This window comes from Pseudophryne corroboree, unplaced genomic scaffold, assembly GCF_028390025.1.
Source record: "Pseudophryne corroboree isolate aPseCor3 unplaced genomic scaffold, aPseCor3.hap2 scaffold_1036, whole genome shotgun sequence".
Lineage (NCBI taxonomy): Eukaryota > Metazoa > Chordata > Amphibia > Anura > Myobatrachidae > Pseudophryne > Pseudophryne corroboree.
The window spans coordinates 86,942-104,846 of NW_026967663.1; the positions used below are offsets into that span (position 1 = coordinate 86,942).

Here is a 17,905-nt window from a genome sequence, read left to right on the forward strand (position 1 = left end):
GTATCGACATGTGATTTTATATATATATATAAAAAATATATATATAATATGTGTGTATGTGTATTCTGAAACCTTCACACGTTTGTTTGCTGCTCAAGCACTTCTGATCCGTCTGTGAATCTTACGGTGGAGGTTCCATTGCCAATTTTTTTTATTTTATTTTTTTAGCTCCTGTTGTACTATTATGATGAATTTGTATAGATGAATTTTTGCAAGTTCCACCAAAGCTATTTGGATGTAAAGCTTTTTAGCATATTAGGGTGTTTTCATGGACACAATGTACATATATGTACAGTGTGTATGTATATATGTATGTATATGTGTATATAAATATATATATATTAAAAACAGTGAAATAAAAAAATAGAAACAAACATCACCACAACTATAGACTTTGCCCTTTCAGGCATTTTTTTTTTTTTTTTTAACCATGCAAGATGGATTTTTCTGACCCGGAGTGTCGCTATATATCTATATCTAGATATCTATACACACACACACACATATACGATAGATAGATAGATAGATAGATAGATAGATAGATGGATAAAATGGGGGATAGTGGTTTCCAAAACTGAAAGTGCCAATATATTTATAGGCATGTATTAAAAATAGTACATTTTTAATAATTTTTTAGTATAGTAATGTACACATCTTTATAAATGTGCACTTCCATTTTCTTTAACATCAGAATTTGTTTACAGTGCAGGGTAGGTGGACGCCAGATTCCCCATTGGCAGTGACAGCTACTGTACTCTGATTCACTCCCCCCCTCCTGCTTTTATCTCAGTACTGCTGCCAGCACGCACCTTCTTTTATTTTTGGGGTGTGCGTGGGTTCACTCCCGGCCGACGGACTCCCGTCTCTGATCTCTCTTCCTTTCTCTGTGGCCGTACGTGCTGGTGATGTCACACCCACGTCATGGCAGCTGAAACCAGAAAGCACCATGAGCGCCTGGAGCCGGTACCCGGCTAGACACAGCAGGTTACCAGGTTGTCAGCTAGTGACAGCTGTTGCTTTTTCCCCGAAGCAAGAGTCAGCCGGAGCAGTACAGCACCAGAAACAGACTTCCTACTGCCCTCTACAGTACAGCACCCGGGGCACGTGACCCCCTAGCCCCCCCTAGTTACGGCCATGACTGGTGATATCACTGGTGATGTTACTGCTGATGTCACTAGTACCTATGTCACTAGTGATGTCACTGGTGATGTCAGTACCTGTGTCACTGGTGATGTTACTGGTGATGTTACTACCTGTATCACTGGTGATATTACTGGTGATGTTACTACCTGTGTCACTGGTGATGTTACTACCTGTGTCACTGGTGATATTACTGGTGATGTTACTACCTGTGTCACTGGTGATATTACTGGTGATGTTACTAGCTGTGTCACTGGTGATATTACTGGTGATGTCACTACCTATGTCACTGGTGATGTTACTGGTGATGTTACTACCTGTGTCACTGGTGATATTACTGGTGATGTCACTACCTGTGTCACTGGTGATGTTACTGGTGATGTTACTACCTGTGTCACTGGTGATGTTACTGCTGTCAGTACCTGTGTCACTGGTGATGTTACTGGTGATGTCAGTACCTGTGTCACTGGTGATATTACTGGTGATGTCACTACCTGTGTCACTGGTGATATTACTGGTGATGTTACTACCTGTGTCACTGGTGATATTACTGGTGATGTCACTACCTGTGTCACTGGTGATGTTACTACCTGTGTCACTGGTGATATTACTGGTGATGTCACTACCTGTGTCACTGGTGATATTACTGGTGATGTCACTACCTGTGTCACTGGTGATGTTACTGGTGATGTTACTACCTGTGTCACTGGTGATATTACTGGTGATGTTACTACCTGTGTCACTGGTGATATTACTGGTGATGTTACTACCTGTGTCACTGGTGATATTACTGGTGATGTCACTACCTATGTCACTGGTGATGTTACTGGTGATGTTACTACCTGTGTCACTGGTGATATTACTAGTGATGTCACTACCTGTGTCACTGGTGATATTACTGGTGATGTCACTACCTGTGTCACTGGTGATATTACTACCTGTGTCACTGGTGATGTTACTGGTGATGTCAGTACCTGTGTCACTGGAGATATTACTGGTGATGTCACTACCTGTGTCACTGGTGATGTTACTGGTGATGTCACTACCTGTGTCACTGGTGATGTTACTGGTGATGTCAGTACCTGTGTCACTGGTGATATTACTGGTGATGTCACTACCTGTGTCACTGGTGATGTTACTGGTGATGTCAGTACCTGTGTCACTGGTGATGTTACTGCTGATGTCAGTACCTGTGTCACTGGTGATGTTACTGGTGATGTCACTACCTGTGTCACTGGTGATGTCAGTACCTGTGTCACTGGTGATGTTACTGGTGATGTCACTACCTGTGTCACTGGTGATGTTACTGGTGATGTCGGTACCTGTGTCACTGGTGATGTTACTGGTGATGTCACTATCTGTGTCACTGGTGATGTTACTGCTGATGTCAGTACCTGTGTCACTGGTGATGTCAGTACCTGTGTCACTGGTGATGTCAGTACCTGTGCCACTGGTGATGTTACTGCTGATGTCAGTACCTGTGTCACTGGTGATGTCAGTACCTGTGTCACTGGTGATGTTACTGGTGATGTCGGTACCTGTGTCACTGGAGATATTACTGGTGATGTCAGTACCTGTGTCACTGGTGATGTTACTGGTGATGTCAGTACCTGTGTCACTGGTGATGTTACTGGTGATGTCAGTACCTGTGTCACTGGTTATATTGCTACTGATGTCACTACCTGTGTCACTGGTTATATTACTACTGATGTCACTACCTGTGTCACTGGTTATATTACTACTGATGTCACTACCTGTGTCACTGGTTATATTACTACTGATGTCACTACCTGTGTCACTGGTTATATTGCTACTGATGTCACTACCTGTGTCACTGGTTATATTACTACTGATGTCACTACCTGTGTCACTGGTTATATTGCTACTGATGTCACTACCTGTGTCACTGGTTATATTACTACTGATGTCACTACCTGTGTCACTGGTTATATTGCTACTGATGTCACTACCTGTGTCACTGGTTATATTGCTACTGATGTCACTACCTGTGTCACTGGTTATATTGCTACTGATGTCACTACCTGTGTCACTGGTTATATTACTACTGATGTCGCTACCTGTGTCACTGGTTATATTACTACTGATGTCACTACCTGTGTCACTGGTTATATTGCTACTGATGTCACTACCTGTGTCACTGGTTATATTACTACTGATGTCACTACCTGTGTCACTGGTTATATTGCTACTGATGTCACTACCTGTGTCACTGGTTATATTACTACTGATGTCACTACCTGTGTCACTGGTTATATTGCTACTGATGTCACTACCTGTGTCACTGGTTATATTGCTACTGATGTCACTACCTGTGTCACTGGTTATATTGCTACTGATGTCACTACCTGTGTCACTGGTTATATTGCTACTGATGTCACTACCTGTGTCACTGGTTATATTGCTACTGATGTCACTATCTGTGTCACTGGTTATATTACTACTGATGTCACTACCTGTGTCACTGGTTATATTGCTACTGATGTCACTACCTGTGTCACTGGTTATATTGCTACTGATGTCACTACCTGTGTCACTGGTTATATTGCTACTGATGTCACTACCTGTGTTACTGGTGATGTTACTACTGATGTCACTACCTGTGTCACTGGTTATATTACTACTGATGTCACTACCTGTGTCACTGGTTATATTGCTACTGATGTCACTACCTGTGTCACTGGTTATATTGCTACTGATGTCACTACCTGTGTCACTGGTTATATTACTACTGATGTCACTACCCGTGTCACTGGTTATATTGCTACTGATGTCACTACCTGTGTCACTGGTTATATTGCTACTGATGTCACTACCTGTGTCTCTGGTTATATTGCTACTGATGTCACTACCTGTGTCTCTGGTTATATTGCTACTGATGTCACTACCTGTGTCACTGGTTATATTGCTACTGATGTCACTACCTGTGTCACTGGTTATATTGCTACTGATGTCACTACCTGTGTCACTGGTTATATTGCTACTGATGTCACTACCTGTGTCACTGGTTATATTGCTACTGATGTCACTACCTGTGTCACTGGTTATATTGCTACTGATGTCACTACCTGTGTTACTGGTGATGTTACTACTGATGTCACTACCTGTGTCACTGGTTATATTGCTACTGATGTCACTACCTGTGTTACTGGTGATGTTACTACTGATGTCACTACCTGTGTTACTGGTGATGTTACTACTGATGTCACTACCTGTGTCACTGGTTATATTGCTACTGATGTCACTACCTGTGTCACTGGTTATATTGCTACTGATGTCACTACCTGTGTCACTGGTTATATTGCTACTGATGTCACTACCTGTGTCACTGGTTATATTGCTACTGATGTCACTACCTGTGTCACTGGTTATATTGCTACTGATGTCACTACCTGTGTCACTGGTTATATTGCTACTGATGTCACTATCTGTGTCACTGGTTATATTGCTACTGATGTCACTATCTGTGTCACTGGTTATATTGCTACTGATGTCACTACCTGTGTCACTGGTTATATTACTACTGATGTCACTACCTGTGTCACTGGTTATATTGCTACTGATGTCACTATCTGTGTCACTGGTTATATTGCTACTGATGTCACTACCTGTGTCACTGGTTATATTGCTACTGATGTCACTACCTGTGTCTCTGGTTATATTGCTACTGATGTCACTACCTGTGTCACTGGTTATATTGCTACTGATGTCACTACCTGTGTCACTGGTTATATTACTACTGATGTCACTACCTGTGTCACTGGTTATATTACTACTGATGTCACTACCTGTGTCACTGGTTATATTGCTACTGATGTCACTACCTGTGTCACTGGTTATATTGCTACTGATGTCACTACCTGTGTCACTGGTTATATTGCTACTGATGTCACTACCTGTGTCACTGGTTATATTACTACTGATGTCACTACCTGTGTCACTGGTTATATTGCTACTGATGTCACTACCTGTGTCACTGGTTATATTGCTACTGATGTCACTACCTGTGTCACTGGTTATATTGCTACTGATGTCACTACCTGTGTCACTGGTTATATTGCTACTGATGTCACTACCTGTGTCACTGGTTATATTACTACTGATGTCACTACCTGTGTCACTGGTTATATTGCTACTGATGTCACTACCTGTGTCACTGGTTATATTGCTACTGATGTCACTACATGTGTCACTGGTTATATTGCTACTGATGTCACTACCTGTGTCACTGGTTATATTGCTACTGATGTCACTACCTGTGTCACTGGTTATATTGCTACTGATGTCACTACCTGTGTCACTGGTTATATTGCTACTGATGTCACTATCTGTGTCACTGGTTATATTGCTACTGATGTCACTATCTGTGTCACTGGTTATATTGCTACTGATGTCACTACCTGTGTCACTGGTTATATTACTACTGATGTCACTACCTGTGTCACTGGTTATATTGCTACTGATGTCACTATCTGTGTCACTGGTTATATTGCTACTGATGTCACTACCTGTGTCACTGGTTATATTGCTACTGATGTCACTACCTGTGTCACTGGTTATATTGCTACTGATGTCACTACCTGTGTCACTGGTTATATTGCTACTGATGTCACTACCTGTGTCACTGGTTATATTGCTACTGATGTCACTACCTGTGTTACTGGTGATGTTACTACTGATGTCACTACCTGTGTCACTGGTTATATTGCTACTGATGTCACTACCTGTGTCACTGGTTATATTGCTACTGATGTCACTACCTGTGTCACTGGTTATATTGCTACTGATGTCACTACCTGTGTCACTGGTTATATTGCTACTGATGTCACTATCTGTGTCACTGGTTATATTACTACTGATGTCACTATCTGTGTCACTGGTTATATTGCTACTGATGTCACTACCTGTGTCACTGGTTATATTGCTACTGATGTCACTATCTGTGTCACTGGTTATATTGCTACTGATGTCACTATCTGTGTCACTGGTTATATTGCTACTGATGTCACTACCTGTGTCACTGGTTATATTACTACTGATGTCACTACCTGTGTCACTGGTTATATTGCTACTGATGTCACTACCTGTGTCACTGGTTATATTGCTACTGATGTCACTGGTTATATTGCTACTGATGTCACTACCTATGTCACTGGTTATATTGCTACTGATGTCACTACCTGTGTCACTGGTTATATTGCTACTGATGTCACTACCTGTGTCACTGGTTATATTGCTACTGATGTCACTACCTGTGTCTCTGGTTATATTGCTACTGATGTCACTATCTGTGTCACTGGTTATATTGCTACTGATGTCACTACCTGTGTCACTGGTTATATTGCTACTGATGTCACTACCTGTGTCACTGGTTATATTACTACTGATGTCACTATCTGTGTCACTGGTTATATTGCTACTGATGTCACTACCTGTGTCACTGGTTATATTGCTACTGATGTCACTACCTGTGTCACTGGTTATATTGCTACTGATGTCACTTAGTTACAACTGTAAGATGTTACTGTACAATAATACAAGGAAAGAATAATAAGACACAGATCAGTAAGTGTTGTAGGTGGCAGGGAAAGGACACCGCACCACCTGGGTGTAGTGTCTTTTCTTACACACAATTAGCCTTTGTGCCATCACACTGTAAATCAGATATGAGTAAATAGTCACCAGAGACATGCAGTATCCCTGCAGCCGGCACTCACATGTGTGCACCAGTAACACCGACAGTACAATGGCAGCTGTGTGGTCACACTCGTGTGTGTTCTCTTTCCCCAGAACCTCACCATAGCAGAGAGGGAAGGGTTAATGGCTGGGGCAGGATGGATGGCTGGAGGGCATTAAGCAGAGTGATCTCCGGACCTCCCTGTAGAGAGCACAGGCATTCTGCAGAACATTACAGCTAATTAGTGCCTGGGTGGGATAGTCCCAGCCAGCGACCCCCGGGGGCTGTCATTCTCCTCCTGCAGTAATTGGGAGTGTGTGGAAGCAATGTGCCATTCTTGCCTTAAAACAAAGGGATGTATTACTCCTGTTTCCCCATACAGGGCGCACTGCAGCCCCACCATCCCGGGAACAGTATTTCCCCTGGCCCGGCTTCCTAGTGTTCTGCAGACAATAGGGATTGTATGGCCTAGTTCTTCTCCGGAGCCTCGGGCGTCGCTGAATGGGAGAAATGATGTAATTCTACTCCTGGAAACTTCTGTCTATGGAGCTGATCTTCATTCCCCTTCCCATGGTGCCGGAGAGACGGGCGCACATCACTGGTTCCAGACATACTGTATTATTAGTGTTCTTCTCTTCCAAACCCGTAACACATTGACCCTCAGTCCGAGTTGTTCACTCGCTATCTACTTTTAGCAGCCGTGCAAACGCATAGTCGCCGTCCACGGGGGAGTGTGTTTTCACTTTGCAAGTGTGCGATCGCCTGTGCAGCCGAGCGGGACTAAAAAGCTTTTTGCAGTTTCTGAGTAGCTCCGGACTTACTCAGCCGCTGCGATCACTTCAGTCTTTTTGGTCCCGGAATTGACGTCAGACACCCGCCCTGCAAACGCTTGGACACACCTGCGTTTTCCCAAACACTCCCAGAAAACGGCCAGTTGCCACCCACAAACGCCCTCTTTCTGTCATTCTCCTTGCAATCGGCTGTGTGAATGGAATTGTCGCTAGAAGCAGTGCAAAACAACGATGCTCTTTGTATATGTACGCCATGCATGCACATTGCGCCCCATACGCATGCGCAGTTTTGCCATTTTTTTTAAATGATCGCTACGCTGCGAACATCGACAGCTAGCGATCAACTCGGAATGACCCCCATTGTACGGTGCTGGACAATAGTAGTACAGGAGCATGCGACACCATTGGACAGACATTACGCAGCATTTACTGCACGTTATAGCCGGGCGTGTTACTCCGTGTTTTGGTTTTGCTTCTAATTCATCATGTTTTGGTTTTGGCACAATCACCCTCCAGTGTTTGGGATCGGATTTGGATTTCAGTTTGGTTTAAGATCGATAAATAATTGATAATCATCAACAAAAATCTATAAAATCATGTAATTTTGGAAATATAAAACCCGAAAATTGGATTAAAAATCCAAATTCCACACCACGGGATGATTGGAACCGGATTCGGATTAGATCTCCTCGGAGGATATGGACTGGGATTTGTTTGTGTTCAGATCCACAAAATTCCGGTGGATTTGGATTTCTGGAGAACTGAACAAATATCTAATTTATATATAATGTGTTACAGCTAATGTAGAGAAAAGGCACTTACTAAATAGTGATTAAAACCAGGGGTTAACGTGAGCTAGAGCGGGGCGGAACGGCTTACCTAACCCGCTGTCAGCCCCGGCATGCAGGGAAATGCTGGGCGTTCCCTGAGATTGTGTTACCAGCGGGTGCCCGGCTCCCTCCCCACAGTGGCAGTTGGAGGCAGGAGCTCACTCCTGTCTCTCCCATAGTTCCGAGGAGCGGGCACCAGATGGAGCACATCGGTCCAGAAGCAGGAGCGGGGCTGGTGAGTATTGAGCTTTTTTTTGTGTGTGTAAGCGGCGGCGCTTCTACAGGGGCTAAACTACAGGGGGCATAACTATGGGGGCATTACCACTGGGGACTAAACAACTGAGGGCATAACTACAGGGGGCTAAACTTCTGGGGGCATAACTATTGGGGGCATAACTATGGCGGCTAAACTACAGGGGGCATAACTATGGGGGCATTACCACTGGGGGCTAAACTACAGGGTGGCTAAACAACTGGGGGCATAACTACAGGGGGCTAAAGTGCAGGGGGCATTACCACTGGGGCTAAATTACTGGGGGCATAACCACTGGGGGGAATTACCACTGGGGGCATTACCACTGGGGGCATTACCACTGGGAACATAACTAGGGGGGCATAACTAGGGGGGCTAAACTACAGGAGGCTAAACTACTGTGGACACAACTATTGGGGGCATTACCACTGGGGGCTTAATTACTAAGGGCATAACTATTGGGGCCATAACTACAGGGGGTAAACTACTGGGGGTATTACCACTGGGGGCTAAACTACAGTGGTCTACACTACTGGGGGCATAATTACTGGGGTCTAAACTACTGGGGGCATAACTAGGGGAGCATTACTACTGGGCGCTAAACTACAGAGGGCATAACTACTGGGGGCATTACCACTAAGGGCATTGCTATTGGGGGCACTAATAATGAGGGCATTGTATAGGGGGGACTTCATAAGGGGCATCACTCCTGGGGATATAAGGGGCACTAGTACTAGTGGCATTGCTTAAGGGGCACCACTACTATGGGCTCTACATAAGGGGTACTATCACTACAGTGGACATTGCATAAGGAGCACTGCTACTGTGGGCATTGTATTAGGGGTGCTACTACTGTGAGCATTATGTGTATAAGGGGTGCTACTACTGTGAGCATTATGTGTATAAGGGGTGCTACTACTGTGAGCATTATGTGTATTAGGGGTGCTACTACTGTGAGCATTATGTGTATAAGGGGTGCTACTACTGTGAGCATTATGTGTATAAGGGGTGCTACTACTGTGAGCATTATGTGTATTTGGGGTGCTACTGCTGTGGACATTATGTGTATTAGGGGTGTTACTACTGTGAGCATTATGTGTATTAGGGGTGCTACTACTGTGAGCATTATGTGTATAAGGGGTGCTACTACTGTGAGCATTATGTGTATAAGGGGTGCTACTACTGTGAGCATTATGTGTATAAGGGGTGCTACTACTGTGAGCATTATGTGTATTAGGGGTGCTACTACTGTGAGCATTATGTGTATTAGGGGTGCTACTACTGTGAGCATTATGTGTATTTGGGGTGCTACTGCTGTGGGCATTATGTGTATTTGGGGTGCTACTGCTGTGGGCATTATGTGTATAAGGGGTGCTACTACTGTGAGCATTATGTGTATAAGGGGTGCTACTACTGTGAGCATTATGTGTATTTGGGGTGCTTCTACTGTGAGCATTATGTGTATAAGGGGTGCTACTACTGTGAGCATTATGTGTATAAGGGGTGCTACTACTGTGAGCATTATGTGTATTAGGGGTGCTACTACTGTGAGCATTATGTGTATAAGGGGTGCTACTACTGTGAGCATTATGTGTATTAGGGGTGCTACTACTGTGAGCATTATGTGTATTAGGGGTGCTACTACTGTGAGCATTATGTGTATAAGGGGTGCTACTACTGTGAGCATTATGTGTATAAGGGGTGCTACTACTGTGAGCATTATGTGTTTAAGGGGTGCTACTACTGTGAGCATTATGTGTTTAAGGGGTGCTACTACTGTGAGCATTATGTGTATTTGGGGTGCTACTGCTGTGGGCATTATGTGTATTAGGGGTGTTACTACTGTGAGCATTATGTGTATTAGGGGTGCTACTACTGTGAGCATTATGTGTATAAGGGGTGCTACTACTGTGAGCATTATGTGTATAAGGGGTGCTACTACTGTGAGCATTATGTGTATTAGGGGTGCTACTACTGTGAGCATTATGTGTATTAGGGGTGCTACTACTGTGAGCATTATGTGTATTTGGGGTGCTACTGCTGTGGGCATTATGTGTATTAGGGGTGCTACTACTGTGAGCATTATGTGTATTAGGGGTGCTACTACTGTGAGCATTATGTGTATTAGGGGTGCTACTACTGTGAGCATTATTTGTATAAGGGGTGCTACTACTGTGAGCATTATGTGTATAAGGGGTGCTACTACTGTGAGCATTATGTGTATAAGGGGTGCTACTACTGTGAGCATTATGTGTATTAGGGGTGCTACTACTGTGAGCATTATGTGTATTAGGGGTGCTACTACTGTGGGCATTATGTGTATTAGGGGTGCTACTACTGTGAGCATTATGTGTATAAGGGGTGCTACTACTGTGAGCGTTATGTGTATAAGGGGTGCTACTACTGTGAGCATTATGTGTATTAGGGGTGTTACTACTGTGGGCATTGTGTATTAGGGGTGTTACTACTGTGGGCATTATGTGTATTTGGGGTGCTACTGCTGTGGGCATTATGTGTATTAGGGGTGTTACTACTGTGGGCATTGTGTATTAGGGGTGTTACTACTGTGGGCATTATGTGTATTAGGGGTGTTACTACTGTGGGCATTATGTGTATTAGGGGTGTTACTACTGTGGGCATTACGTGTATTTGGGGTGCTACTACTATGGGCATTATGTGTATTAGGGGTGTTACTACTGTGGGCATTATGTGTATTTGGGGTGCTACTACTGTGAGCATTATGTGTATAAGGGGTGCTACTACTGTGAGCATTATGTGTATTAGGGGTGCTACTACTGTGAGCATTATGTGTATTTGGGGTGCTACTACTGTGGGCATTATGTGTATTAGGGGTGTTACTACTGTGGGCTTTGTATATAAGGGGCACTAATGTGTGTCATAACATGAGTAAGGGACACTACTATGTGGTGTAATGTGAATAAGATTGTGCTACTGTGCGGTATAATTTTAATTGGAGCACACAATCCCTTTATTACATGGGCGCCGGGAGGTGGAGGTGGGGTTGGGGGTTGGGTTGGGTTGAGTTCCACCCCCTCTCTAGGACCACATTAAGCACTGAATAAAACTGATGCAAGTAACAAGCTACAACAGTGATCAGAGGTGAGGTTCCTCACCTTCACAAGTGATAAACATCCTCCATCCCAATGCCGTCACTGTCACCCCATCCCGTCACTGTCACCCCATCCCGTCACTGTCACCCCATCCTGTCACACCCACCCCATCCCATCACTGTCACCCCATCCTGTCACACCCACCCCATCCCGTCACTGTCACCCCAACCCGTCACAGTAACCCCATCCCGTCACTGCCACCCCATCCCGTCACAGCCACCCCATCCCGTCACAGCCACCCCATCCCGTCACTGTCACCCCATCCCGTCACTGTCACCCCATCCTGTCACACCCACCCCATCCCATCACTGTCACCCCATCCTGTCACATTCACCCCATCCCATCACTGTCACCCCATCCCGACGCAGTCACCCCATTCCGTCACAGCCACCGCATCCCGACGCAGTCACTGCCACCCCATCCCGTCACAGCCACCCCATCCCGTCACAGCCTCCCCATCCCGTCACAGCCACCCCATCCCGACGCAGTCACAGTCACCCCATCCCGACACAGTCACAGTCACCCCATCCCGACGCAGCCACCCCATCCCGTCACAGCCACCCCATCCCCACGCAGTCACAGCCACCCCATCCCGTCAGTCACCCCATCCCATCACAGTCACCCCATCCCGTCACAGGCACCCCATCCCGATGCAGTCACTGCCACCCCATCCCGTCACAGCCACCCCATCCCGACGCAGTCACCCCATCCCGTCACAGCCACCCCATCCCGTCACAGCCACCCCATCCCGACGCAGTCACCCCATACCGTCACAGCCACCCCATCCCGTCACTGTCACCCCATCCTGTCACTGCCACCCCATCCTGTCACAGCCACCCCATCCCGACGCAGTCATTGTCACACCATCCCGACGCAGTCACTCCATCCCGTCACAGTCACCCCATTCCGACGCAGTCACCCTATCCCATCACAGCCACCCCATCCCGACGCAGTCACAGCCACCCCATCCCATCACAGTCACCCCATCCCGTCACTGTCACACCATCCCGTCACTGCCACCCCTTTCCGACGCAGTCACTGTCACCCCATCCCACCACCCCATCCCGTCACTGCCACCCCATCCCGACACCGCCACCCCATCTCGACACAGTCACAGTCACCCCATCCCGACGCAGTCACCCCATCTCGTCACTGCCACCCCATCACAGTCACTGCCATCCCATCCCGTCACAGCCACCCCATCCCGATGCAGTCACAGCCACCCCATCCCGACGCAGTCACTTTCACCCCATCCCGTCACAGTTACCCCATCCCGTCACTGCCACCCCATCCCGTCACTGTCACCCCATCCCTCCGCAGTCACCCCATCCCGACGCAGTCACAGCCACCCCACCCCGTCACAGTCACCCCATCCCATCACAGTCACCTCATACCGTCACAGCCACCCCATCCCATCACAGTCACCCCATCCCGTCACAGCCACCCCATCCCGACACAGTCACCCCATCCCGTCACAGCCACCCCATCCCGTCACAGTCACCCCATCCCGTCACAGTCACCCCATCCCGGCTCAGCCACTCCATCCCGACGCAGTCACAGTCACCCCATCCCGACGCAGTCACCCCATCCCATCACAGCCACCCCATCCCGACGCAGTCACTGTCACCCCATCCCGACGCAGTCACTGTCACCACATCCCATCACTGTCACCCCATCCCGTCACTGCCACCCCATCCCGTCACTGAAACCCCATCCCGTCACTGTCACCCCATCCCGTCACAGCCACCCCATCCTGACGCAGTCATAGTCACCCCATCCTGACGCAGTCACCCCATCCCGTCACAGCCACCCTATACCGATGCAGTCACAGTCACCCCATTCCGACGCAGTCACCCCAGCCCATCACAGCCACCCCATCCCGACGCAGTCACAGCCACCCCATCCCATCACAGCCACCCCATCCCAACGCAGTCACTGTCACCCCATCCCGTCACTGTCACCCCATCCCGTCACTGCCACCCCATTCCGATGCAGTCACTGTCACCCCATCCCGACACTGCCACCCCATCCCGACACAGTCACAGTCACCCCATCCCGACGCAGTCACCCCATCTCGTCACTGCCACCCCATCACAGTCACTGCCACCCCATCCCGTCACAGCCACCCCATCCCGATGCAGTCACAGCCACCCCATCCCGACGCAGTCACTTTCACCCCATCCCGTCACAGTTACCCCATCCCGTCACTGCCACCCCATCCCGTCACTGTCACCCCATTCCGACGCAGTCACCCCATCCCGTCACTGTCACCCCACCCCGACGCAGTCACCCCATCCCGACGCAGTCACAGCCACCCCATCATGTCACAGTCACCCCATCCCATCACAGTCACCCCATCCCGACACAGTCACCCCATCCCGACACAGTCACCCCATCCCGTCACAGCCACCCCATCCCGTCACAGCCACCCCATCCCAACACAGCCACCCCATCCCGTCACAGCCACCCCATCCCGTCACAGCCATCCCATCCCGTCACAGCCACCCCATCCCGGCTCAGCCACCCCATCCCGACACAGTCACCCCATCCCGACGCAGTCACCCCATCCCATCACAGCCACCCCATCCCGACGCAGTCACTGTCACCCCATCCCGACGCAGTCACAGTCACCCCATCTCGACTCAGTCACAGTCACGCCATCCCGATGCAGCCACCCCATACCGACGCAGTCACAGTCACCCCATCCCGACGCAGTCACAGTCACCCCATCAAGATACAGCCACCCCATCCCGACGCAGTCACAGCCACCCCATCTCGACGCAGTCACCCCATCCCGACGCAGTCACCACATCCCGACGCCGTCACTGTCACCCCATCCCGGCACAGCCACCCCATCCCATCACAGTCACCCCATCCCGTCACAGCCACCCCATCCCGATGTAGTCACTGCCACCCCATCCCGACGCAGTCACCCCATCCTGTCACAGTCACCCCATCCCATCACAGCCACCCCATCCCGACGCAGTCACTGTCACCCCATCCCGTCACTGTCACCCCATCCCGTCACTGTCACCCCATCCCGGTGCAGCCACCCCATCCCGACGCAGTCATAGTCACCCCATCCCGACGCAGTTACCGCATCCCGTCACTGACACCCCATCCCGACACAGTCACCCCATCCCGTCACTGCCACCCCATCCCGTCACTGCCACCCCATCCCGTCACTGCCACCCCATCTCGACGCAGTCACCCCATCCCGACGCAGTCACCACATCCCGACGCCGTCACTGTCACCCCATCCCGGCACAGCCACCCCATCCCAACGCAGTCACAGCCACCCCATCCCGTCACAGCCACCCCATCCCATCACAGTCACCCCATCCCGTCACAGCCACCCCATTCCGATGCAGTCACTGCCACCCCATCCCGACGCAGTCACCCCATCCTGTCACAGTCACCCCATCCCATCACAGCCACCCCATCCCGACGCAGTCACTGTCACCCCATCCCGTCACTGTCACCCCATCCCGTCACTGTCACCCCATCCCGGTGCAGCCACCCCATCCCGACGCAGTCATAGTCACCCCATCCCGACGCAGTTACCGCATCCCGTCACTGACACCCCATCCCGACACAGTCACCCCATCCCGTCACTGCCACCCCATCTCGTCACTGACACCCCATCCCGTCACTGCCACCCCATCCTGACACAGTCACCCCATCCCGAGGCATTCACCCCATCCCGACGCATTCACCCCATCCCAACGCAGTCACAGCCACCCCATCCCAATACAGTCACCCTATCCTGATACAGTCACAGTCACCCCATCCCAATACTGTCACAGTCACCCCATCCCGACGCAGTCACAGCCACCCCATCTCGATGCAGTCACCCCATCCCGACGCAGTCACCACATCCCGACGCCGTCACAGCCACCCCATCCCGTCACTGTCACCCCATCCCGGCACAGCCACCCCATCCCAACGCAGTCACAGCCACCCCATCCCGTCACAGCCACCCCATCCCATCACAGTCACCCCATCCCGTCACAGCCACCCCATCCTGATGCAGTCACTGCCACCCCATCCTGATGCAGTCACTGCCACCGCATCCCGACGCAGTCACCCCATCCTGTCACAGTCACCCCATCCCGTCACAGCCACCCCATCCCGACGCAGTCATAGTCACCCCATCCCGACGCAGTTACCGCATACCGTCACTGACACCCCATCCCGTCACAGTCACCCCATCCCATCACTGCCACCCCATCCCGTCACTGCCACCCCATCCCGTCACTGACACCCCATCCCGACACAGTCACCCCATCCCGAGGCATTCACCCCATCCCAACGCAGTCACAGCCACCCCATCCCAATACAGTCACCCCATCCCAAAGCAGTCACAGCCACCCCATCCCGTCACTGCCACCCTATCCCGATACAGTCACAGTCACCCATCCCGATGCAGTCACCCCATCCTGATGCAGTCACCCCATCCAAATACTGTCAGTCACCCCATCCCAATACAGTCACCCCATCCCGACGCAGTCACAGTCACCCCATCCAGACACAGTCACAGCCACCCCATCCCGTCACTGTCACCCCATCCCGGCACAGCCACCCAATCCCAACGCAGTCACAGCCACCCCATCCTGTCACAGCCACCCCATCCTGTCACAGCCACCCCATCCCATCACAGTCACCCCATCCCGTCACAGCCACCCCATCCCGACGCAGTCACAGCCACCCCATCCCATCACAGTCACCCCATCCCGTCACAACAACCCCATCCCGACGCAGTCACAGCCACCCCATCCCAATACAGTCACCCCATCCCAAAGCAGTCACAGCCACCCCATCCCGTCACTGCCACCCTATCCCGATACAGTCACAGTCACCCATCCCGATGCAGTCACCCCATCCTGATGCAGTCACCCCATCCAAATACTGTCAGTCACCCCATCCCAATACAGTCACCCCATCCCGACGCAGTCACAGTCACCCCATCCAGACACAGTCACAGCCACCCCATCCCGTCACTGTCACCCCATCCCGGCACAGCCACCCAATCCCAACGCAGTCACAGCCACCCCATCCTGTCACAGCCACCCCATCCTGTCACAGCCACCCCATCCCATCACAGTCACCCCATCCCGTCACAGCCACCCCATCCCGACGCAGTCACAGCCACCCCATCCCATCACAGTCACCCCATCCCGTCACAACAACCCCATCCCGACGCAGCCACCCCATCCCGACGCAGTCACCCCATCCCGACGCAGTCACCCCATCCCGACGCAGTCACCCCATCCCGTCACAGTCACCCCATCCCGACGCAGTCACTGTCACCCCATCCCGTCACAGCCACCCCATCCCGACGCAGTCACTGTCGCCCCATCCCTTCACTGTCGCCCCATCCCGTCACAATCACCCCATCCCCGCGCAGCCACTCCATCCCGACGCAGTCATAGTCATCCCTTCCCGTCACTGTCACCCCATCCCGTCACTGTCACCCCATCCCGTCACTGTCACCCCATCCCATCACAGTCACCCCATCCCATCACAGCCACCCCATACCGATGCAGTCACAGTCACCCCATTCCGCCGCAGTCACTGTCAACCCATCCCGACGCAGTCACAGTCACCCCATCCCGACGCAGTCACAGTCACCCCATCCCGACGCAGTCACAGTCACCCCATCCCATCGCTGCCACCCCATCCCGTCACTGCCACCCCATCCCGTCACAGCCACCCCATCCCGATGCAGTCACTGTCACCCCATCCCGTCACAGACACCCCATCCCGACGCAGTCACTGTCACCCCTTCCCGTCACTGTCGCCCCATCCCTTCACTGTCGCCCCATCCCGTCACAATCACCCCATCCCCGCGCAGCCACTCCATCCCGACGCAGTCATAGTCACCCCATCCCGTCGCAGTAACCCCATCCCGTCGCAGTCACCCCATCCCGTCACTGCCACCCCATCCCGTCACTGTCACCCCATCCCGTCACTGTCACCCCATCCCATCACAGTCACCCCATCCCATCACAGTCACCCCATCCCGACGCAGTCAACCCATCCCATCACAGCCACCCCATACCGAT

General features: G+C 50.4%; 1 protein-coding gene across 1 annotated transcript; it reads right to left on the bottom strand.

The window, feature by feature from the left end:
* Positions 1-1,122: 1,122 nt before the first annotated feature.
* LOC134988304 (dentin sialophosphoprotein-like) lies at positions 1,123-17,703 on the bottom strand. The gene is made up of 2 exons (XM_063950533.1): positions 17,636-17,703; positions 1,123-6,658 (listed from the first exon to the last, which is right to left on the bottom strand). The coding sequence occupies exons 1-2, from the start codon at positions 17,701-17,703 to the stop codon at positions 1,123-1,125; spliced, it is 5,604 nt and encodes a 1,867-aa protein (XP_063806603.1).
* Positions 17,704-17,905: the final 202 nt, after the last annotated feature.

Coding starts and splice junctions, on each gene's coding strand:
- LOC134988304 (XM_063950533.1), bottom strand. CDS start 17,703: ATGGAGTGGCTGCGCGGGGATGGGGTGATTGTGACGGGATGGGGCGAC. Junction 6,659..17,635: donor AGTGAAGGGATGGGGCGACA/GTGACGGGAAGG, acceptor GTTGTAACTAAG/TGACATCAGTAGCAATATAA.